This window comes from Phocoena sinus, chromosome 16, assembly GCF_008692025.1.
Source record: "Phocoena sinus isolate mPhoSin1 chromosome 16, mPhoSin1.pri, whole genome shotgun sequence".
NCBI lineage: Eukaryota > Metazoa > Chordata > Mammalia > Artiodactyla > Phocoenidae > Phocoena > Phocoena sinus.
In genome coordinates this window covers 53,323,210-53,347,770 of record NC_045778.1, presented here as the reverse complement: position 1 = coordinate 53,347,770, position 24,561 = coordinate 53,323,210, and the positions used below count along the sequence as shown (strand labels likewise).

The 24,561-nt window shown below is 38.6% G+C and overlaps 2 protein-coding genes across 2 annotated transcripts in view; both read right to left on the bottom strand.

Annotated features, from left to right (window-relative positions):
* CC2D2B (coiled-coil and C2 domain containing 2B) overlaps window positions 1–21,198 on the bottom strand; it is a 111,965-nt gene extending 90,767 nt beyond the window's left edge. The window contains exons 1-4 of the mRNA XM_032607357.1: window positions 21,065–21,198; window positions 3,338–3,402; window positions 1,640–1,700; window positions 298–374 (exon numbers count right to left, since the gene is read on the bottom strand). Coding sequence (XP_032463248.1) covers window positions 298–374; window positions 1,640–1,700; window positions 3,338–3,379 — 180 coding nt within the window. The 5' untranslated portion in view covers window positions 3,380–3,402; window positions 21,065–21,198. The remainder of the gene's footprint in view (window positions 1–297; window positions 375–1,639; window positions 1,701–3,337; window positions 3,403–21,064) is intronic.
* The window catches only part of ENTPD1 (ectonucleoside triphosphate diphosphohydrolase 1), a 124,940-nt gene continuing 119,350 nt past the window's right edge, over window positions 18,972–24,561 (bottom strand). The window contains exon 10 of the mRNA XM_032607371.1: window positions 18,972–21,978. Within this exon, the coding sequence (XP_032463262.1) occupies window positions 21,913–21,978 (66 nt within the window). The 3' untranslated portion in view covers window positions 18,972–21,912. The remainder of the gene's footprint in view (window positions 21,979–24,561) is intronic.

Sequence of the window (24,561 nt, the reverse complement as noted above, 5' to 3'; positions counted from 1 at the left end):
TTCATAAGTCTTTTGCCCAAAATGGATAAAAACAAAGACTTCTCAAAGTTTTTCTTTTAAAAAGTATATACCTGTTTTCTCCTGAGATGTCAAATTTAGTTACCATAACCAAATCACTTAACTTTTCTTGGCTTCAAGTTTGGAAATAGAAAGCATGGAAAATAACTTGAAGCTTTTTGGATTTAAGGAGCTATATTAAAATAGAATTTTAGCTCTTTTTTGATAAAGAAAAGTTTATCATGATATATGTTGATTTAAACAGTAAATTTGAAAATAGGAAAGAAAAAGTAATATTACCTTGGCATTTTTTAGCTTTTCTCTTACTTTGCCTCTCAGAGTTTCTATTATGTTTTGATTTTCTTCCACATTTAAATCTATCAAGAAGCCAACATAATATGGAGTTCATGATACTTTCTTATAATATAATTAAACAGCAACAGCATCAAAAGTACTTATTAAATAGCTAAATAACATACATTTCTTTGGATCATGACAATTATGAAGACTGGGTCATTGCCCCATGAGAGCTTAGAACCTAGAAAATAAAGCTTAGAAACTTCCCCCTCTTCCATCTGGAATAAATACTCATGCATGGTCAGGACTGAATTTTGTAGTGAGGCAAAAAAAAAAAAAAAAAGGGTTCAGGTAAGCAAACATTTATCTTTTTCCTTTTAGGAAAAAAATCAATGAAAACAGTAATATTCTATATAAAGTGCTCTACAGTCCACAGAATATACAAATATCAAAACCAGTTTACTTCAACTTGATTAAACTGAAGAGAAAGGAATCTGAAAAAAAGAGAGGTAAGTCTCCAAGCATCCATTCTAACTACTTATGTCAGTTTTGTAAATTCAGTATAATACTGCCAGCTCTTAGAGGAAATGAAACAGTCTTGCTGGGTATAAAGAAGGCTCCAGCTGCTATGTGTACTCCAAGCCTCATGTTATTTTCTTCTCATCCACCAGATGATCTACTGTATGGATTGAGAAAGACAGGGGTTATGCAGTCCTAGGTACGATGGAAAATGGAGGACCTACTGGTCATTTTGCCTTGTATTTTTCTTTTTCTTCTCCCTGCCTTTGAGTAGTTAAAGGTTAAATAGAAAATGGTGGAAATAAAGGGTAAGCATAAAGCTAAATCAGTATAGGTCATGAGAATCTTCATTCTTAATTGTAGTATTCCATGATAAAATTTAAAAATTATTAGTTGGTTTGTTTATACTCTATTCCCAGAACTTAGAATGACAGATGGCACATAGTAGGTGCTTAATAAATATTTGCTGGATAAATGAAGCAGGAGTCAACCATTATTTATACACTTTTCTCCCTGAGACCTGGAAACTTCCTGAAACAGGTTCTATATCTCTGTATCTTTATAGTGTAACATAGTCTGAAGAACGAGAAGATTCTCCATGTTTGCCAAGAGAGAAAGAGAAAACAAAACTTAGTTTTATTACATGCACTGACTTTACCATTATTTCCTTATACCCACTTGTATTATATAGGAAGTTTAGTTTCTGTTTGAACGTATCCCTTAAGAAACTGTGTTCCCAAATGAAACCCTGGGATAGGATTAGTCATTTATATCTTTTAAAAATAAAGTCCAACAGTATTAGAGCTGTGGTATACTTATTGAGAACCTTTCTGGAGCTGATTGTCTACATTTTCTTCTACTGCAATGTTATCTGTGTCTTCTGACATCTGCAAAAAAAAGGGGGGAAGGGTTACCTTGTATCTTTTTGTTTTGGCATTTAACATCTTTTCATAGGTTTATCAGCCCTTTGAAAGTCATCTCCTTTAAAATGACAATTCATATCCTTTGCCTGTTTTCTTAAATTTCATCCTTTTATCAATGGGTATGAGCTCTTTATATATGATAGATTTTTTAATTAAAAAATTGCTCTCTGTAATATCAAAAAGAACCTTTTAATGATAAAATCCAGTAGATAGTTGTTGGTGTTCATATACTGCCTACTTCATATACCTTTTAGGAGGGTCAAATGAGATCAAACATATGAAAATACTTTGAAACTCAACACTATATCAATGTTAGCTATTACTTGAGTACTCTGTAGCATCTGATAACTTTCTAAAAGCTTTCTATATCCATTTCCTCTACGCTTATACCTCTCTGGCCACTTATTCCTTGTATCCTTTCTTGGTCACACTTCTCTTCATAGCCTAAATGTGGGCACATTCCAAGGATTTGGAGAGTGCATGGATTCCCATGGCCGCCCAAATCTGTCTCCAACCTTGACTGCTCTCCTGAATACCATATTTCTAGTTGCCTACTGGTATTTCTAATTGAATGTACTACCATTATCAAAAATTCAATATTTTAAAATGAGCATTTATTTCTTTTACCACTTTTTAAACCTCAATATTCTAAAATTAAACCATACTAGCAACATTAAATGTTTTTTTAGAACAATATGGATAAGTTTTTCATTTTAAGTTGAAAAAATAGAATAGCAAAAGACTCCTTAAATAACAACTGTACATGCTAACCAAACTAATGTGCAGTTGGAATGGGAAGAGCAAGCAGACACACATCAGATTTCCAATCACAGTAAAAACATGGATTCGTGTCAAAAGCCAAAGCAGGGTATACTGACATGATCACAGTAAGAGCTTAGTCTATAGACCTTCTGAAAGAACTCCAAATCCACCAGTGGCTCCTGTACCACACTTAAGAACTACTGAGTAAGTTCAGTATGAACTAAGATGTTCTGTTCTTACTAAACCTTCAGTATTTTCCTCAACAAAATTAAAAATACCTAACTTCACTCTTGACCAAGGAGACAGTAACCCTTGAAGGTGTGACGGGACATCAACCCCAGCAAGTGATTGATAGATGTCTCCTTCAATTCCCAATAATCTCACCCAGCATTCTGGATATACTTTTCATAACTTCCCATCCCCATCTAGAAGGCAGGAATAAAACATGAATCTTAATTGGAGTTACTCTAGGTGACACGTAGATACCAGTCCTAAAAATGTTTCACTCATTCATTGATTTAAAAAAGAAAAACTTTTTTTTTTTTTAGCAAAGCAGGAAATGGATTGTTAGCTGGTTGAGAGAACAGAGAAATAAATATTTAAATAAGGGAATAAATAGATAAATAAATATATAAACAACTCACTTCTAATACTTTATTACATAATTGACAGACCAAAGAGTATAACTAATCTGTAAACTCTCTTATTATTTTTTAACATATGAACTATACGATTTGTATATAGAACCAAATATATCACATTTTTTCAAGACTCTCCTACATTTACAATTGAGCTATTTAGTATAATCAAAATCCTTATAAACTCCATTAATACCTTACTTTTCTAAAAATATCTTCTTTTCTCTTTGAAATCTTTTTCATGATGGTTCTTTCATTTCCACCTTCTAAATAAATAAGAAATATTTTTAAGAATTATATATCATATTACTAAGAGAAAACAATTATTTTGATGCTTGAGATAAACATGCTATTTAAATTTTTTAATTTAACTAAAAACTAAACAAAGAAACACACTGCCTTTAGTATTTAGTTGTTGATCACCTTTAGTATTTAATAGAAATTCTAGTTAGTCCAATAAGACATGTAAAAGAGTTAGAGGTAAAACTATTGGAAAGGAGACAACAAACTGATTCTTTTGTAGAGGGTAGGTTTTATACATAGAAACTCCAAGACATTCAATCAAAAAACTTTAGAAAAAATGAGAAAGTTGATAAGTGGCAGAATACAAGAGAATGTATGGCAAAGTTAACAGCTTTCCTATATGCTAGAAACATAATAGAAAAAAAATCACTTTCATAACAGCAATACAAAACTTTTTAAAAATACATAGGAATAACTTCAATGAAAATATTTGGGATCCTCCCCCCCCCAAAAAAAAGTATAAAACTTTACAGTGAGAAAAAAATCTGATTAAACAAAGAGATATTCCCTGGAGGCAGGAAAACTAGTTAAGAAGCCATTATAATAGTCCTGATGAGAGATTCTGGAGATCTGAATCCAAAAGTGGAAGCGGGAATGGAAGATGGAGATTCAGTTAAGGGGTAGAATTCACAGAATTTGGTGAGCAACTAGATGTGTAGGACAAAGTGAGGAAGAAATCAAGGACTCTAAGGTTTGGGCTTGAGTAACTGAGAGGTAGTATCATTCTGTATATTGTCGAATATAATTGGGGAAGGAGTTAAAGAGTTCAGTTTTCAGAGGCTGCTTATGGGACATTAAGATGAGAGGTCCAAAAAGTGATTAACAATACTGAACTGACTTGGAGCAGAAGAGAACCAGTTCTAAGTTAGCTAACTCCTTTGTTTACTCAGTAAAAAAAAGCATTTGAGATTGATTCCATGACTCTTGAAAAGAATCAACACCTTTAAGATTTTTCCCACCAACATACCAAGAATGGACACAACAGGAATAGAATGTTGGGAAAAGAGAAGTTTGAATTTACTTTCCACTCTGCAAGAACTTCTAAAATGAAAAATGAACTTCAAATCAGTACCTGGCTTACTGATGCCTACACCTGCAAATTTTATCTGCTAAAGCTAGGGAAAACATTAGCAGTGACACATCCTATAGATAGTTAAATTATAATAAATTATTAAATAAAAATCTTATTGTGGAAGAAATTATTAATCACTTTTTTTGCAGACCTGTAGATGTTTCTAAACTAGTTTATTTATCGTCTCATAAATACTATAAGATAAATAAATGATTATAGGCAAAATAGTAGATAAAATTGAAGATCTGGATGAAAATTGCATTTGCCCTATCGAAAAATCACATGCGGAAGCAAGGAAAAATTATGACTCAGACTTCCACCTTCTTACAGAAATTCAACTTTCTGTATTAAAAAACTGGCTCCAACAGTTAAATCCAATATTCTCTTCAAGAATATTGCTAATTTACAATCCTTGTAGTTACAGCTTTTTCTAAAAGACAAGGAAATTGAAGATTAGCTATTTTTGTATCAGATTAACTGGAGGTCCACAGTCAAAGCCTGAGAATTAAAGTGAAGTAATTCATTCAACCTTTTCTGGTCCATACCAAACAGAAGGCAATTTTTATAAGTGTTTTATAAGTATAAATGTTTGCCTCTTGCTTAGCATGTAGAAATCTCTGGGTTCTGCAAATACATCCAGCAATGCCTTTATCACTATGGTGATTCCTGAAATAAAATTTCCTAAAGCCTATTCTATGTTGTGTGTAAATTTAACATTCAACCACCTGCCACTTGGTTTCAGGAGTGTTAGCAGAACAAAATTACAGGAAAATCTCTAGTGTATGAAATGATCACAAAATGCATATTCTGGTATCTAATAATATTTCTTTGGTCAAGTATGAACTAACTAGAAATTTGTTTTTCCTTCAGTTTTTCCCCAGCTCTTGTTGAAAATAACTTCAAATGTATTAATCCACTTTTCTTCCTTAGCAGAACAGAATTCAGTCCAAAACCCAGTTTCACCTTTATCTTTGTTCATTTATTGTCACATAGTATCATGAATCTTTTCTGAACTCCCTTATAGCAATGTTTGACAAATCATGTTCTCCCAGATTTCTTTGATTTGAATGGGGATGCTATGCCAAAAAATTAGTCTCATTCAAAGTTATGATAAAATTAAAGCAATGGATAGCACTTTTTCAAATTAAAATTTATTAAATACATGCCACCAGCTACCCTTTACTGGTACTGGGATATGGAAAAGGTGGAACTTAACCAAAATATTCCACAATTAAGTGTAACACAGCATTATTTCACAGTGTTTCATGAAAACTATCAAGATTTCCAGGTGTTCCATTACCTAAGTTTGAAATTTAATATCTTTTAGTTAACTGTGATCTTATTTTCTAAACTGAAAACCTAGGAACCAACAGTCTGACAAAGAATTTTCTGATCTGTGAATTTGTACACATCTTTGAAAGGCATCAAAACTAAATCATCCACTGCTCTCAGGACTAAGTCGGAAATCATCACAACCTGCTTCTGTAGGTCAAGAAAGACTGGATCCACTTCCCTTGAAACGTCTGGTATATAAAAATTGAGGGCTTCCCTAATGGTGCAGTGGTTAAGAATCAGCCTGCCAATGCAGGGGACACGGGACTCTATCCCTGGTCCGGGAAGATCCCACATGCCGAAGAACAACTAAGCCCGTGCACCACGACTACTGAGCCTGCGCTCTAGAGCCCGTGAGCCACAACTACTAAGCCCACATCCCACAATGACTGAAGCCCGCACGCCTAGAGCCCGTGCTCCGCAACAAGAGAAGCCACCACAATGAGAAGGCCACGCACTGCAACGAAGAGTAGTCCCCACTCGCAGCAACCAGAGAAAAGCCCGCATGCAGCAACGAAGACCCAATGCAGCCAAAAATAAAATAAATAAAATAAATTTTTAAAAAATTGAATAAGTGACAAATTATAAAAACTGTAGTATATTTTGAAACATTATATCCAACACACAATGCAATGTAATTTTGCTACCCACAAGTTCATCATAGGATTGATAAAAATGTATTAATTCACAGAGCAACAATGGCCATGAGGTCCAGAAACTGGACACAAGTAAGTCCTGTGGTGTTATCTTTTATTTAAACCTGAAGATGTATCTTGGGTGCCTGTACTTATAGTCTCCACTGGAGAGAAACTCAAAACAAAGGCCTTTTCTGTGAGGGCAAAAGACGCTTGTGTCCACTTCCCCACCTAAGCCTTGCTCACCACTCTCTCATAAACCTTCAACTATACCCAGACCAAACTCTTCTTTATACTCCCCGCAATTCCATCATTTGATTTTTCCAGCTTCTCCCGTAATCTAGAGCATTCCACATTTCAAAGCCGGATTCAAGCCCCACATCTTCCAGGAAATTTTTTTCTGACTCCGGTCCTTCTGGGACCTCCACTAGCACTAATAATACGTAGTTTTTCTTCATTACAGTCTACCTTACAAGGCCACTTGCTGCTTACCCTACAGTGGGCTGGGGCATGAACTCATCTTCTTCTACCCTCCACCAATCTTAGCAAGGTGTTCAGCACACAGTAGGGATTCAATAAATAATACGGACCCGGATTCGAAGTAAATCAACCACTGCTCTCGAAAGCTATATAATGGAGTTGTTCTCAACCCGATTAATTCTCAAGGGGATGACTAATGGGTGGGCCAGGTCCCGGGGACTACAAGTCCCAGTGGCCCATGCGGGTCTGGCCCTGGTAGCCGGGGAACCCACAGAGCCGGTCTCCAACCAGACAAAATACTGGAGCGTCTGACAGGGAAGGGTGGAGGCTTTCTGGGACAGTAAGACTTTCACCTGGATGGACTGCACTTTTGCTACGTCTGGGCAGCGAAGGCAGGACGCACCGTTCACCGCATACTCTGAGAGGTCACCAACCGCCCCGCAGCGCTCCCGACATCCGCTCCACAAGCTAGCCTGGCGCTTGCGCCTCCTAGCTGAACTTCGAGGCGGTTCGGGAGCATGCGCGGTGCGGCCACTCAGCCGGTCGGGCCCGGCGCGCGCGAGGAGCCGGTGCCTTCTGGAATCTTCCGTGCGCAACATCTGCTCACCCGGCTGCGTGGGCTTGGGGCTCGGCCCGGTCTCCGCCTAGAGCGCCCGGCGGGAGCCACGGGCTTTGATCACCCGCCGCCTGCGTCTGTGCTCCAGTGGCTGTTTGGAAGAGATCTGAGAGCGGGGTGGCCTGGGTCGTGAGAACCCCGCACCTCTCGCGTTGCGGTGAAGAAGAACCGTTATTGCCAACGGGTGAGTATCCGCCGCGCGCTCCCTGGCCGGCGCGGGCCCGCGGTGACCACCGGGGTCGCCTCTGAGCGGGTGTTCCCGGGGGAGGATGCTCCCAAGCCCGCCGTGGAAGTGCGGTCGCCCGCACCGTCCAGATGCGCCCCGGAGCCTGTGACCTGCGTGCGGGTCGCCGAGGAGCGCGAAGACCCGGGTCTTGGCCGGCGGGACCTGCCTCTGCCTTGCCCCGAGGAGAGAGGTTCTTAGAGTTCAGGTGCTTTGGGTGTGGCATCTGAAAGAGCGCCCCGAATATGCTAGGGGTTTTTTTTCTTTCCAGAGCTTGCTATTAGTGTAACCAATTTAATTATTTTGCACTCTTAAAATAGGGCATGCTGGGCATGCGCACTTGTGACATGTCATCTTCGCTTAATGAAAGAAACAACTTACATTGATTTATTTTCTTTTCCCAGTGACTCACCCCGTGTTAAAATAACAAGTTAAATAAAATGTTCCGTGGTTGGAAACTTGTCCTGGGAAACTCTGACGGGGGCGAAGTGAGGAAACTTGCTAGTATGGAAAGTAGCACAGCAGTGTTACGTGCGCTTATATTCATTCAAACGTTCAAATGTTTAATGGCCGCTTTCTGTGTGAGGCGTTGTGCTTAGCGCTTTAATCCTAGAGAAATTTAGAAAGTGTTTAAAACTTCTAACAAACCTTGTACATTTGGGGAAGGGGAGATGTGGAAGTAGAGAAACTGCTGCAAAACTAATATTCCAGGTTATATTGGTACATTATGGCATAAGTACAAGTAGAACTGAAGTTCCACTCACCTTATAATCTGAAATAATGCATACGGATAAATATGTCCAAACCTTGAAATCATTTGGCCAAACTGTCATACTGAATAAAATCCTTGCAGGGTCTCCCATCTTTCTAGGGCTCTTCTGGTATAGGAATTTAAGAACAATGAGAGTCGAGAAAGAGAAAATGTCTAGAAATATTGGGTTGGCCAGAAAGTTACTTTGGTTTTAAAGTAAAAATAAAAGATACATATTTCATTTTCACCAAGGACTTTATTGAACAATGTATTCACCGTTTTGTTCCACTACCTTCTGCCATTTTTCAGGCAACTTTATAATTCCGTCTTCCCAAAACTTTTTATCTTTGTGAGCGAAGCACTGTTCCAGGTGCCTTTTACAGTCTTCCAGGGATTTGAAATTTTTACCATTAAGAGAATTTTGTAAAGACCTAAATAAATGGAAATCCGAAGGTGCATACGGCGGATGAATCAAAACTTCCCAGCCAAGCTGTAACAGTTTTTGCCTGGTCATCAAAGACACATGCGGTCTTGCGTTATCCTAATGGAAGATTATGCGTTTTCTGTTGACTAATTCCAGACGCTTTTCGTCGAGTGCTGCTTTCAGTTGGCCTAATTGGGAGCAGTACTTGCTGGAATTAATCGTTTGTTTTTCCAGAAGGAGCTCATAATAGAGGACTCCCTTCCAGTCCCACCACATACGCAACATCACCTTCTTTGGATGAAGACAGGCCTTTGGTATGGTTGGTGGTGATTCATTTTGCTTGCCTACGATCTCTTCCATTCCGCATTATTATACAGTATCCACTTTTCATTGCCCATCACAATTTGTTTTAAAAACGGAATGTTTTCGTTATGTTTAAGTAGAGAATCGCATGTGGAAATATGGTCAGGAAGGTTTTTTTGGCTTAACTCACGTGGAACCCAAACATCAAAGCAATTAACATAACCAAGCTGGTGCAAATGATTTTCAGTGCTTGATTTGGATATTTTGGGTATGTCGGCTATCTCCCACGTGGTATAATGTTGATTGTTCTCAGTGTCTCGATTTGATCGCTACCATCTTCAACTAGTCTACCCAACCATGGAGCATCGTCCAGCGAGAAATCTCCCGCACGAAACTTCGCAAACCACTTTTGACATGTTTCATCAGTCACAGCACCTTCTCCATACACTGCACAAATCTTTTTTTGCATTTCAGTTGCGTTTTTACCTTTCTTGAAATAATAAAGCATAATATGCCAGAAATGTTGCTTTTCGGCAACATTTTGCATTTCGGCAAAATGGCTACACAAAAATTCACCAATTTTGATGAGTTTGTTTGTTTGTTTGTTTTGTTTTGTTTTGCGGTACGCAGGCCTCTCACTGTTGTGGCCTCTCCCGTTGCGGGGCACAGGCTGCGGACGCGCAGGCTCAGCAGCCATGGCTCACGGGCCCAGCCGCTCCGCGGCATGTGGGATCTTCCCGGACCGGGGCACAAACCCGTGTCCCCTGCATCGGCAGGCGGACTCTCAACCACTGCGCCTCCAGGGAAGCCCGATGAGTTTTTTTTAAATGCACAGTGATATGACTGTTGTCACAATACAATCTAACAAAATGGTTTCAAATGAAGTTAAAAACAACTAAGTGCTACCAGAGCCATCTTATGGAAAAAACCAAATGAACCTTTCGGCCAACCCAATATATCTCTTAAATAGCAACATTATACAGTATGTGTGCATATGCAAGTGATATGTACTCTGTGGTGTTCCTTAAGTACACCTAACTCCTGGAATTATTATTATACAGTGGTACATGTTTTTAAAAATACATATAGCATGTATTCACTGAGATGTATTATTATTTTTTTCTTTCTGGATGAACTTTTTTTTTAACATCTTTATTGGAGTATAATTGCTTTACAATGGTGTGTTAGTTTCTGCTTTATAACAAAGTGAATCAGTTATACATATAAATATGTTCCCATATCTCTTCCCTTTTGCGTCTCCCTCCCTCCCACCCTCCCTATCCCACCCCTCTAGGTGATCACAAAGCACCGAGCTGATCTCCCTGTGTTATGCGGCTGCTTCCCACTAGCTATCTATTTTACGTTTGGTAGTGTATATATGTCCATGCCACTCTCTCACTTTGTCACAGCTTACCCTTCCCCCTCCCCATATCCTCAAGTCCATTCCCTAGTAGGTCTGTGTCTTTATTCCCATCTTACCCCTAGGTTCTTCATGACATTTTTTTTTCTTAGATTCCATATATATGTGTTAGCATACGGTATTTGTCTTTCTCTTTCTGACTTACTTCACTCTGTATGACAGACTCTAGGTCCATCCACGTCACTACAAATAACTCAATTTCGTTTCTTTTTATGGCTGAGTAATATATTCCATTGTATATATGTGCCATATCTTCTTTATCCATTCATCCGATGATGGACACTTAGGTTGCTTCCATCTCCTGGCTATTGTAAATAGAGCTGCAATGAACATTTTGTTACATGACTTTTTTGAATTATGGTTTTCTCAGGGTATATGCCCAGTAGTGGGATTGGTGGGTCGTATGGTAGTTCTATTTGTAGTTTTTTAAGGAACCTCCGTACTGTTCTCCATAGTGGCTGTACCAGTTCACATTCCCAGCAGCAGTGCAAGAGTGTTCCCTTTTCTCCACACCCTCTCCAGCATTTATTGTTTCTAGATTTTTTGATGAAAGCCATTCTGACCAGTGTGAGATGATATGATATCTCATTGTAGTTTTGATTTGCATTTCTCTAATGATTAGTGATGTTGAGCATTCTTTCATGTGTTTGTTGGCAATCTGTATATCTTCTTTGGAGAAATGTCTATTTAGGTCTTCTGCCCATTTTTGGATTGGGTTGTTTGTTCTTTTGATACTGAGCTGCATGAGCTGCTTGTAAGTTTTAAAGATTAATCCTTTGTCAGTTGCTTCATTTGCAAATATTTTCTCCCATTCTGAGTGTTGTCTTTTTGTCTTGTTTATGGTTTCCTTTGCTGTGCAAAAGCTTTGAAGTTTCATTAGGTCCCATTTGTTTATTTTTGTTTTTATTTCCATTTCTCTAGGAGGTCGGTCAAAAAGGACCTTGCTGTTATTTATGTCATAGACTCTTCTGCCTATGTTTTCTTCTAAGAGTTTTATAGTGTCTGGCCTTATATTTAGGTCTTTAATCCATTTTGAGCTTATTTTTGTATATGGTGTTAGGGAGTGTTCTAATCTCATACTTTTACATGTACCTGTCCAGTTTTCCCAGCACCACTTATTGAAGAGGCTGTTCTTTCTCCACTGTACATTCCTGCCTCCTTTATCAAAGATAAGGTGACCATACGTGCGTGGGTTTATCTCTGGGCTTTCTATCCTGTTCCATTGATCTATATTTCTGTTTTTGTGCCAGTACCATACTGTCTTGATTACTGTAGCTTTGTAGTATAGTATGAAGTCAGGAAGCCTGATTCCTCCAGCTCCATTTTTCTTTCTCAAAATTGCTTTGGCTATTTGGGGTCTTTTGTGTTTCCATACAAATTGTGAAATTTTTTGTTCTAGTTCTGTGAAAAATGGAATTGGTAGTTGGACAGGGATTGCACTGAATCTGTAGATTGCTTTGGGTAGTATAGTCATTTTCACAATGTTGATTCTTCCAATCCAAGAACATGGTTTATCTCTCCATCTATTTGTCTCTTCTTTAATTTCTTTCATCAGTGTCTTATAATTATCTGCATACAGGTCTTTTGTATCCTTAGGGAGGTTTATTCCTGGATATTTTATTCTTTTTGTTGCAATGGTAAATGGGAGTGTTTTCTTAATTTCACTTTCAGATTTTTCATCATCAGTGTATAACAATGCCAGAGATTTCTGTGCATCAATTGTGTATCCTGCTACTTTACCAAATTCATTGATTAGCTCTAGTAGTTTTCAGGTAGCATCTTTAGGATTCTCTATGTATAGTGTCATGTCATCTGCAAACAGTGACAGCTTTACTTCTTTTTTTCTGATTTGGATTTCTTTTATTTCCTTTTCTTCTCTGATTCCTGCGGCTAAAACTTCCAAAATTATGTTGAATAAGAGTGGTGAGAGTGGGCCACCTTGTCTTGTTCCTGATCTTAGTGGAAATGCTTTCAGTTTTTCACCATTGAGGACGATGTTGGCTGTGGGTGTGTCATATATGGCCTTTATTATGTTGAGGAAAGTTCCCTCTATGCCTACTTTCTGCAGGGTTTTTATCACAAATGGGTGTTGAATTTTGTCGAAAGCTTTCTCTGCATCTATTGAGATGATATGGTTTTTCTCCTTCAATTTGTTAATATGGTGTACCACATTGATTGATTTGCGTATATTGAAGAATCCTTGCATTCCTGGAATAAACCCCACTTGTTCATGGTCTATGATCCTTTTAATGTGCTGTTGGATTCTGTCTGCTAGTATTTTGTTGAAGATTTTTGCATCTATGTTCATCAGTGATATTGGCCTGTAGTTTTCTTTCTTTGCGACATCTTTGTTTGGTTTTGGTATCAGGGTGATGGTGGCCTCGTATAATGAGTTTGGGAGTGTTCCTCCCTCTGCTATATTTTGGAAGAGTTTGAGAAGGATAGGTGTTAGCTCTTTTCTAAATGTTTGATAGAATTCGCCTGTGAATCCATCTGGTCCTGGGCTTTTGTTTGCTGGATATTTTTTTTTTTTGGTGCTGTACGCGGGCCTCTCACTGCCATGGCCTTTTCCGCTGTGGAGCACAGGCTCTGGATGCACAGGCTCAGTGGCCATGGCTCACGGGCCCAGCCACTTCGCGGCATGCAAGATTCTCTCGGACCGGGGCACAAACCCGCATTCCCTTCATCGGCAGGCAGACTACCAACCACTGCGCCACCAGGAAAGCTCTGTTGGAAGATTTTTAATCACAGTTTCAATTTCAGTGCTTGTGATTGATTTGTTCATATTTTCTGTTTCTTCCTTATTCAATCTTGGCAGGTTGTGCATTTCTAAGAATTTGTCCATTTCTTCCAGGTTGTCCATTTTATTGGCATAGAGTTGCTTGTAGTAAGCTCTCGTGATCTTTTGTATTTCTGCAGTGTCAGTTGTTACTTCTCCTTTTTCATTTCTAATTCTATTGATTTGAGTCTTCTCCCTTTTTTTCTTGATGAGTCTGGCTAATGGTTCATCAATTTTGTTTATCTTCTCAAAGAACCAGCTTTTAGTTTTATTGATCTTTGCTATTGTTTCCTTCACTTCTTTTTTATTTATTTCTGTTCTGATCTTTATGATTTCTTTCTTTCTGCTAACTTTGGGGTTTTTTTGTTCTTCTTTCTCTAATTGCTTTAGGTTCAAGGTTAGGTTGTTTATTCGAGATGTTTCTTGTTTCTTAAGGTAGGATTGTATTGCTATAAACTCCCCTCTTAGAATTGCTTTTGCTGCATCCCATAGGTTTTGGGTCATCGTGTTTTCATTGTCATTTGTTTCTAGGTATTTTTTGATTTCCTCTTTTTTTTTTTTTTTTTGATTTTTTTTTTGATTTCCTCTTTGACTTCTTCAGTGATCACTTCGTTATTAAGTAGTGTATTGTTTAGCCTCCATGTGTTTGTATTTTTTACAGATCTTTTCCTGTAATTGATATGTAGTCTCATAGCGTTGTGGTCAGAAAAGATACTTGATACAATTTCAATTTTCTTAAATTTACCAAGGCTTGATTTGTGACCCAAGATATGATCTATCCTGGAGAATGTTCCATGAGCACTTGAGAAAAATGTGTAGTCTGTTGTTTTTGGAGGGAATGTTCTATAAATATCAATTAAGTCCATCTTGTTTAATGTATCATTTAAAGCTTGTGTTTCCTTATTTATTTTTATTTTGGATGATCTGTCCATTGGTGAAAGTGGGGTGTTAAAGTCCCCTACTATGATTGTGTTACTGTCAATTTCCCCTTTTATGGCTGTTAGTATTTGCCTTATGTATTGAGGTGCTCCTATGTTGGGTGCATAAATATTTACAATTGTTATATCTTCTTCTTGGATCGATCCCTTGATCATTATGTAGTGTGCTTCTTTGTCTCTTGTAATAGTCTTTATTTTAAAGTCTATTTTGTCTGATATGAGAATTGCTACCCCAGCTTTCTTTTGACTTCCATTTGCATGGAATATCTTTTTCCATCCCCTCACTTTCAGTCTGTATGTGTCCCTAGGTCTGAAGTGGGTCTCTTGTAGACAGCATATATATGGGTCTTGTTTTTGTATCCATTCAGCCAGTCTGTATCTTTTTTTTTTTTGCAGTACGTGGGCCTACCACCAATGCGGCCTCTCCCGTTGCGGAGCACAGGCTCCGGACGCGCAGGCCCAGCGGCCATGGCTCATGGGCCTATCCGCTCCCCGGCATGTGGGATCCTCCCGGACCAGGACACGAACCCACATCCCCTGTACCAGCAGGCGGACCCCTAACCACTGCGCCACCAGGGAAGCCCCAGTCTGTGTCTTTTGGTGGGAGCATTTAATCCATTTACATTTAAGGTAATTACTGATATGTATGTTCCTATTCCCATTTTCTTAATTGTTTTGGGTTTGTTATTGTAGGTCTTTTCCTTCTCTTGTGTTTCTTGCCTAGAGAAGTTTCTTTAGCATTTGTTGTAAAGCTGGTTTGGTGGTGCTGAATTTTGTTACCTTTTCCTTGTCTGTAAAGGTTTTAATTTCTCCATCAAATCTGAATGAGATCCTTGCTGGGTAGTGTATTCTTGGTTGTAGGTTATTCTCCTTCATCACTTTAAATATGTCCTGCCACTCCCTTCTGGCTTGCGTAGTTTCTGCTGAAAGATCAGCTGTTAACCTTATGGGGATCCCCTTGTCTGTTATTTGTTGTTTTTCCCTTGCTGCTTTTAATTCTTTTTCTTTGTATTTAATTTTTGATAGTTTGATTAATATGTGTCTTGGCATGTTTCTCCTTGGATTCATCCTGTATGGGACTCTCTGGGCTTCCTGGACTTGATTAACTATTTCCTTTCCCATATTAGGGAAGTTTTCAACTATAATCTCTTCAAATATTTTCTCAGTCCCTTTCTTTTTCTCTTCTTCTTCTGGGACCCCTATAATTCGAATGTTGGTGCGTTTAATGTTGCCCCAGAAGTGTCTGAGACTGTCCTCAGTTCTTTTCATTCTTTTTTCTTTATTCTGCTTTGTGGTAGTTATTTCCACTATTTTATCTTCCAGGTCACTTATCCGTTCTTCTGCCTCAGTTATTCTGCTATTGATTCCTTCTAGAGTATTTTTAATTTCATTTATTATGTTGTTCATCATTGCTTGTTTCCTCTTTAGTTCTTCTAGGTCCCTGTTAAATGTTTCTTGCATTTTCTCTATTCTATTTCCAAGATTTTGGATCATCTTTACTATCATTATTCTGAATTCTTTTTCAGGTAGACTGCCTATTTCCTCTTCATTTGTTAGGTCTGGTGGGTTTTTATCTTGCTCCTTCATCTGCTGTGTGTTTTTCTGTCTTTTCATTTTGCTTATCTTACTGTGTTTGGGGTCTCCTTTTTGCAGGCTGCAGGTTCATAGTTCCCGTTGTTTTTGGTGTCTGCCCCCAGTGGCTAAGGTTGGTTCAGTGGGTTGTGTAGGCTTCCTGGTGGAGGGGACTAGTGCCTGTGTTCTGGTGGATGAGGCTGGATCTTGTCTTTCTGGTGGGCAGGTCCTCGTCTGGTGGTGTGTTTTGGGGTATCTGTGGCCTTATTATGATTTTAGGCAGCCTCTCTGCTAATGGGTGGGGTTGTGTTCCTGTCTTGCTAGTTGTTTGGCATAGGGTGTCCAGCACTGTAGCTTGCTGGTCGTTGAGTGAAGCTGGGTCTTGGTATTGAGATGGAGATCTCTGGGAGATTTTTGCCATTTGATATTACGTGGAGCTGGAAGATCTCTTGTGGACCAGTGTCCTGAAGTTGGCTCTCCCACCTCAGAGGCACAGCACTCACTCCTGGCTGCAGCACCAAGAGCCTTTCATCCACACGGCTTAAAAATCACAACTTCCTGAAGAAGGCCATCAGAAAAGCAGGGTAGCGTTGTCAATAATCTTCATTGTCTTCACTCAATAAGTATTTTATGGATGCACCAAGGAAATGGAGTCATACTGCAATCCCTCAAAGACTGCTAGTGTTGGAGGGTCTCCTGCAGAGGCTGAGGGTGGCTGTGGCTCAATGTGAAGACAAGAACACTCTGAGATGTATCATTATAACTACACCTAATTGTTATGAACTATATAGGCCCAAATAATGAACAGGCTAAATAGAGGTAGGATTTGAGCTCTAATCGTAGACATAGTTCAGAGGGGGAAAAAAATCAACCCTAAATATATTCAAGTGTTCAAGCATTCATAATGCTTAAAGAGCATTATGTGTTTGGGGGGAAGAGGAGGGAAGCAGTATCAGTCCAGCGGATATCTCGAACTAGTGGGCCAAATCTCACTTGCCAAAGTGTTTTGATTTAGTTTTTGTTTTTTTTTTTTAAGTTTCTGTCATTTAAAGGTCAGGAGACTTAACATAAAAGTCTATATTTCTTGAAAAATCAGACTTAGAAAAACTAGATCTGTACATGGCAGTCATCCAAGGCAATAGTCAGTTGTAAGTGATTTGCAGCTCTCTTCGCTATGAACAGAAAGCCTCTCCAGTTGCCCAGTCCTCCAATTTACCATCACCCCCCTCTGGCCTCTTCAGCACTGAGGCTTAGTGTAAGTTACCTTTTCATTTTATCGTTTCTTTATTTGGGGCATGTTTTACTTAGGTGTGTCATCCTGCCTGGCGTCTGAATTTGCAACTCCAGCTATATAGGGTAAGAGGGAAGAAGGACCTTAATTTATATTACTGTTTCCAGACAGTGCTGTGAAGGACTGTTTTGTCAAGAGGTGCAGTTACCTTCCGTGATGTCAGCCTCAGAAGATGAATCTGTCTCAGATATCCCTAGAGTCCTTTCACTCAGTAAGCTGCAGTTTTGTCATCTGAACCACCTGGATGATCATAATATTCCCTCTCCTGCCTGCCACCTGGGATTACGGTGAAATGTGACCGTGAAATATGAAAGTGCTTTGTTAAATGTAAAACCATTAAACAAATTAGTTGCAATAACTCTAAAGCAGCAATTTTCTTATCTGGAGGTACAGATTTACTTTTACCTCCCAGTGACCTCTCTTCCCAAAGTGGGGGAGGGGGAGGGGAAGTATATGGCCACAGACAAGAGATACTGTGATTGGGGTCGATTTAGAAAAGAACAAAAAAATGTACAATTGCCTTTTAAATTATAGAATATTTTGACATGAGGGGTTTTTTGGGGGGAGGGGGAGAGGGATAGGGATGATGGTAGTAAAAGAGAGAAGATAGAGAGAGGTGAGAAATGACCTTTGCTAAACCCTGCTGCTTAACATACTTTGATCGCATCAGATTTGAAGTATTATAGTCATCTAAATTTGGAGACAGATGGTCTGCTTTTGTTTTTTGAAATAAAAATTCATTTTCCCATGGATTTCTAAAGTTTTTAGAAATGTATTTCAGAGATGTTCTCTGTTTATTTGATCCAAATGGAAAACTCTTTTATTAAGCTCTCTGCCTTATTTCTTTTTTTTTTTTTTTTTTTTTTTTTTTTGCTGTACGTGGGCCTCTCACTGTTGTGGCCTCTCCCATTGCGGAGCACAGCCTCCGGACGTGCAGGCTCAGCAGCCATGGCTCACCGGCCCAGCCACTCAGCAGCATGTGGGATCTTCCCGGACCAGGGCATGAACCCGTGTCCCCTGCATTGGCAGGCGGACTCTCAACCACTGCGCCACCAGGGAAGCCCTGCCTTATTTCTTTACTTTGAGACACTTTCCTCATATAAGAGCAATTCCTGGTAGTTACACTTTGGACCCACTCTCTTTCCAAGTAAAGTTCTGTTCTTTGCTATATTTGTGTCCTAGTGAGATTATATATGTTGTGACAGAATAACCACACACTGAGTTCCATACTCATATCCAAAACAGCTGGGATCTTCAATTCCATACAGTTGTGTCTCCCTCTTACTCTACTTATTTGCCCATTTTTCAGAGCTTTTCTGTCACAAAACCAGAGGGTCTGCCATGAGAAGGGCAATTGTAGCCCTGTATGGGGATGAGGGGGATGAAGTCCCTGAATCCTGAAAATTGGGAACAGAGTGCTGTCATACATGATTCTTGCCAAACACTGGGTGAGTTTAAGCTGGGACCTCACTCTCTAATGTAAATATTCAAAATTGATTTATATTTTTAAGCAGTGTTCTATAAACGTACATTCTAGAGTTTAAAATACTGTTTTATGTTCCGAACTATACTCACGCTTCAAGGGGTAACCTTTAGTTCACCTTTGAAATTTACACTTATCTTGTGTGAGTCTCTGATGAGTTTTTAAGCTTTGATTTTATTTTCTAAATGTATATATTAATGACAGAAGCGTATAAACATTATTAATCTTTTTATTTTCAGATTCATTAATTACCTGAGTTTCTTAGAGTTTTTATCTTTTAATAGTATAGTCACCAAAACTAATACTGATGTTAACCTTAATAACCAAATAAAGTCCCAATGTCTTTGGCAGCTCGGCACCGAAACAGTATTATGAAAGTTTCATTTAAGATCCAGAGATCGGTAAATCGTACACTGCCTCTAGGTTCTGTCATACTTGGTAAACACCCAGAAAACTTCACGTGCATCACAGGTTCAGCACCCCAAATTCCCTTAACTGACTGTCTGCAGGACCATAACATCTAAGACTGTTCAATATTAAAAATCCTAAAGTCTAACCTTCTCCTCTCCTTCTTCTTCTCTTCTCCTTCTTCATCTCTCTCTCTCCCTTATTTTTCTATATTTAATCCCTCACCTCATGAAGACCCTGTCCCTTGACTACCATTTTATCATCGGTAGTCTCTGTCAATAGATTAACTTTCTTCCTTGTCTAGCCACATTACTTGGTTTATTATTTATTCACACCAGTATCTAAACTTTCCTTGCCTTTTGTCTTGCTTCCACTTTTTCCCAGCATACTGTCCACCCTAGTTCAGTTTAGCCATTTGCTTTTTCAACTGATATATATATAAATGTAACTAAATTCTAGTAGTGAATATCACATAGCCAGATTACTGTGGTGATGATTTGTCATGGTCTATAATGTAGCTAGCCATTCTTTCCTTTTCCTACTCACAGCTACTGTTCTTTTATCATTCCTTAAACTTTCTACCCCACAATTTTTTTTTTTTTTTTACGCGGCCCTCTCACTGTTGTGGCCTCTCCCGTTGCGGAGCACAGGCTCCTGACGCACAGGCTCAGTGGCCACGACACACGGGCCCAGCTGCTCCGCAGCATGTGGGATCTTCCCGGACCGGGGCACGAACCCGTGTCCCCTGCATCGGCAGGCGGACTCTCAACCACTGCGCCACCAGGGAAGCCCTACCCCACTTTTTTTTAAAAACAAAATTCACACTTTGTTTAGGTTGATAAAAGCTATACAAAATTGATTTTCTTCACCAAAAATTACAGCAATATTTTCTGTATTATTCCTAGATAAACCACAAAACACTTATTTTTGTAGGTTTTCTAGGTTTTGCTTATAAATCAAGATGAGGCAGTAGATCATGGAAAAAGACAGAAAAAAACAGACAAATCAGTTGTCAGTATCCATGGCCTCTGATCCTGCTTTGACCATGAAACAGAAGTGTTCAACATATACCTGCCAAAAAGCTTATGAAGATGTAGGCTCAATAAAGGAATATAAACAACAACCAGATGTGGAACGACAATGGCAGGCTCTTCCATTCAAACTTTAACTATAACTTGTTACTTTAACTTCATTTGATAAAGACAGAATCTACACTGAAATCCTTGTTTGGCAAGCTCACATGTTTCTCTTACAGTCTGATAATTTTCTTAAGAGTCCCTTACAGATTTTTAACAGCATACTTAAAACTCCTATTATTCAAAGGTCAGTCATGAGCTTCACTGTAATGTTTATAAAATGTATTCCTTCCACCCATACCTCCTCAAAAGTTATTTCTTCAAAGAACTGATAACTCAATACCTGACAATTGGATCCACAGTGATAAATGTTAGTGTCTAAAATGACTTAACTAATACAATTCCAAAGTGCCATTAGCAGAGATCACACAGAGTGTAACATGGTACTTTCAATGCTATCTTCTGGAAGAACAGTTAGGTCTCCAAAGCATGGAACTTCAAACAGGCCATTTAAACAGGCAGATTATCAATGACTAATGTACTCAATGGGAGGCCTACAGGTCAAGATATTCAGTGATTAAGTGGCCTACGTACACCTTACAACTTTGCTGTAAGGTATTTTTAGATTTCTTACAGATTTTTTCAAATATCAAACATAAGAGAGAGGCTATTTTAAAAGTCTCTTAGGTATTTTCAATGGTTTCTGAATTATGTATAGGAAGCTCTGACTTACTTGTATAGAGTTTGATATATGTATCCACCATTAAATCCAAATCGTGTTTTATATCCAAATTTATGTTTAGCAAAGCCAAGTTACTTTACCTTTGGTCTGTCAAAGTGTTCCTCAGGTATGCTTTGAGATGCTTTTGCCCATTTTCATAGCGTTCATTCTCAACCTTCATCACAGAAAGAATACGTAGGGCCTTGAGCAATGCATAAACATTAGGAAAATCTTGATGTCTGCCAGATGAAGAGCTTCATAAACAGTGGATGGAAGTGCTATATTTTTCCGTGTTTCCACCTGATTCTCCAACACTGCAGCTCAGCAGAGAGTGTGTCAGGATTAGGTAAATCACTTCCGTACATGTCAGCGTGATGCTCCTCTGATGTATTGAATCTGAGCTGTCCCATGACTGAGGGTACCAGAGGTAAGCATGTAAGAGCTTTGAGGTGCTGTTCTGAGAAGATATCTTTCAGTTCCTGAATAATGTGTTCCACCGTTGGAACACTTAAGAGTTTCTTTATAGTAAGTCTCAGAGGTTAGCTGAGATTCCAGGTTATTGTGCTGAGCTCTGTGAAATTTCCCTGGGAGTTTCATCTGAATATCAAGTTTGGTTGCCAAATTTGTGGCTTCCTCAAACCAAAATTCATGATAAACTTAGATATTTTCCACCACTTCATTTAGTGAATGCAGCACTGCAGTCAAACTACTGGCTGCAAAGAAGACATCAGAAGTTTACCCCTGAAGATTTTTCCCAAAGGCTGTTGTAAAAGATAGAACATTTTTAAGAACAACAATGGTAACGATGAAATCAAAATCAGTTACCGCACTACAGAGTACAAATGCTCGGCCAGCTATACAGTTATTCCATCTAACATTTGTGACACTATTTATACCATCTAAACATACAACAAGTGCTTGTAGGAGGTCCACTAAGATTTCAAAAGCATCATGCCTGCCTGTCCACTGGAGAATGGCAAATTTCCTTCAGTTCTTTGCCCCTTTCTTCATTGTTCTGAAAAAGGACAGAAATTACATTGTCAAGCTCTAAAAGCAGTTGTGGTGATGGATGGAAAAAAGAACAAACTTCCTCAATTGTTCCTAATGTGACAGATACTCCCATAACAGGCAGTGATTTTGCCAACCACATATTTAAGGCACAGGAAGAGCAGAGTGTGTAGATACCTTGGGGATATTTCTCTAAAAGTCTAGAAGCAACAACTTGCATTTTGGAAGAAAATCCACTGGACACAATGTAAGCCTGGCCACGACAGTACTCTATGTTGAATCCCCACTTCTCAGTTATCATAGTGTGAAATTTCACAGCCAAAATTTCTGCATCAGTTTCATAAGGCAGGAAGCCCACAGATTCCTCTCTCAGGTTGTGAGCTTCATCAACAAACCTCACCAACACAGGCAGGTACTCTTTCCCTGCTATGTCCACCACATCGTCAGTGATGATGGAAAAGAAGTGAGAGTCTCCCACTTCTCTGAGGGTTTCTTCCCAAATGCAGCTCTCACAGATCTCTAGCATCTGTTTCTGCTATGTTTTCGAACAATGTGTTAACTGCTGTTGTCTCAAAGCGCTTTCTCAGAACCTCTTCGCCAGAATTGATCTGGTACTCAGGCAGTGTTTGAAAGTTATCAGGAGTAAAGAGACCTTCTGGGATTTCATCAGCTTCATGTCCATCCAGAGGTATGTTCCGTTTTCCCATAAGAATCAAAATTTCAAATAAAGATTTTAAGTATTGTTTTCCTTCTCTTCAAGGGTTAAAACTTGGCACTTAAACTCAGCACTTTCACTTCCGTGGCCGGGGTTCAATCTCTGGTTGGGGAATTAAGATCCCATGAGCCGCAGCCCAGCCAAAAGTAAAAATTTTTTTAATTTTTAAATAAAAAATAGGGCTTCCCTGGTGGCGCAGTTGTTGAGAGTCCACCTGCCGATGCAAGGGACACGGGTTCGTGCCCTGGTCCGGGAAGATCCCACATGCCGCGGAGCGGCTGGGCCCGTGAGCCATGGCCGCTGAGCCAGCGCGTCCGGAGCCTGTGCTCCACAACGGGAGAGGCCACAACAGTGAGAGGCCCGCCTACCGCAAAAAAAAAAAAAAATAATAATAATAATAATAAATAAAAATGGGATCTCAAACAGTACATATTACCCTTCAATGAATACTGTTCCTTAATAGTATATTATAGACATTCCATCAGGTCAATAGATAAAAGATTGAACTCATTCCTGATAAAAGTTATATAATGGTCCAAAACTATACATTAGTTTATTCTACCATCCTTCTATTGATAATCAAATCTTCTCTAAAAACTTTTGTCACCACAAATATGGGGTGCATATATCTTTTGAAATTTAGTGTTTTTGTTTTCTTTGGATATATACTCTGGAATGGAATTGCTGGATCATATGGTAGTTCTATTTTTAGTTTTCTGAGGAACCTCTATACTGTTTTCCATAGTGGCTGTACCAATTTACATTCCAAGCAATGTACTAGGGTTCCCTTTTCTTCACATTCTCACCAACACTTGTTATCTGTGGTCTTTTTGATGATGACCATCTGACAGGTGTGAGGTGATATCTCATTGTGGTTTTGATTTGCATTTCTGTGTTGATTACCGATGTTGAGCATCTTTTCATGTGCCTGTTGGCCACCTGTATATCTTCTTTGGAAAAATTCCTATTCAGGTGTTCTGCCCATTTTTAAAATCAGGTTGTTTGTTTTTTTGATACTGAGTTGTATGAGCTGTTTATATATTTTGGATATTAACCCTTTATCAGTCATATCATTTGCAAATATTTTCTCCCATTCATTTGGTTGTTTTTTTTAGACAATATTACGTTTTTTTGTTGTTTAGTTTGGGGGTTTTTTGTTGTTTTTTAATTAAACTTTCCTTTTTGTTCTTGTTGCTGGAAAGCAAAGTTCTGACTTTGTGGTCAATTATAATATCTCATCCTGTGTTTTTAATAGTTATCTTTTTGTCATCCCAAATGCTATCTATTCCTCTTTTAAACTCTGTATCAAGTTGGTGTATTTTTATGTTTATGTAGTTCCCTATATGTAGTTCTGTAGTTCCCTATGTAATTATGCAGTTCCCTATAAAACTAAAAATGGATTTAACATCTGACCCAGCAGTTGCAGTCTTGAGCATTTATCCTAGAAATATGAAAACTTGTGTTTACATAAAAAACTGATATGAATGCTCATAGTGACTTTATTTATAATAGTCAAAAATTGGAAACAGCCCAAGTGTATTGATATTAAATATTTTCTATTATAATCTATTAATAGATCTTAGGAATAATTATATAAAAATCAATATATGTTTTTATTATATTTTGTGACATGAAGTCAGTTCAGTAATCCAGCCATATTTTTAAGATTATTTCCTTAACCCATATCATATAAATTGTGGTAAAAGTGATCTGGTTATGAAATAGTCCTTTAAATGAAAAGATGTTGTGAAATGTGTTGTTCACCAACTTTCAGAAAAAAAACTATTCTGTTTAATACCAACACACTTTTGTTTGGAAATTTACAAGTTGATAGCTGCAAGAGAGAATTTTGTGCTCATTAGCAGATACAAAGAA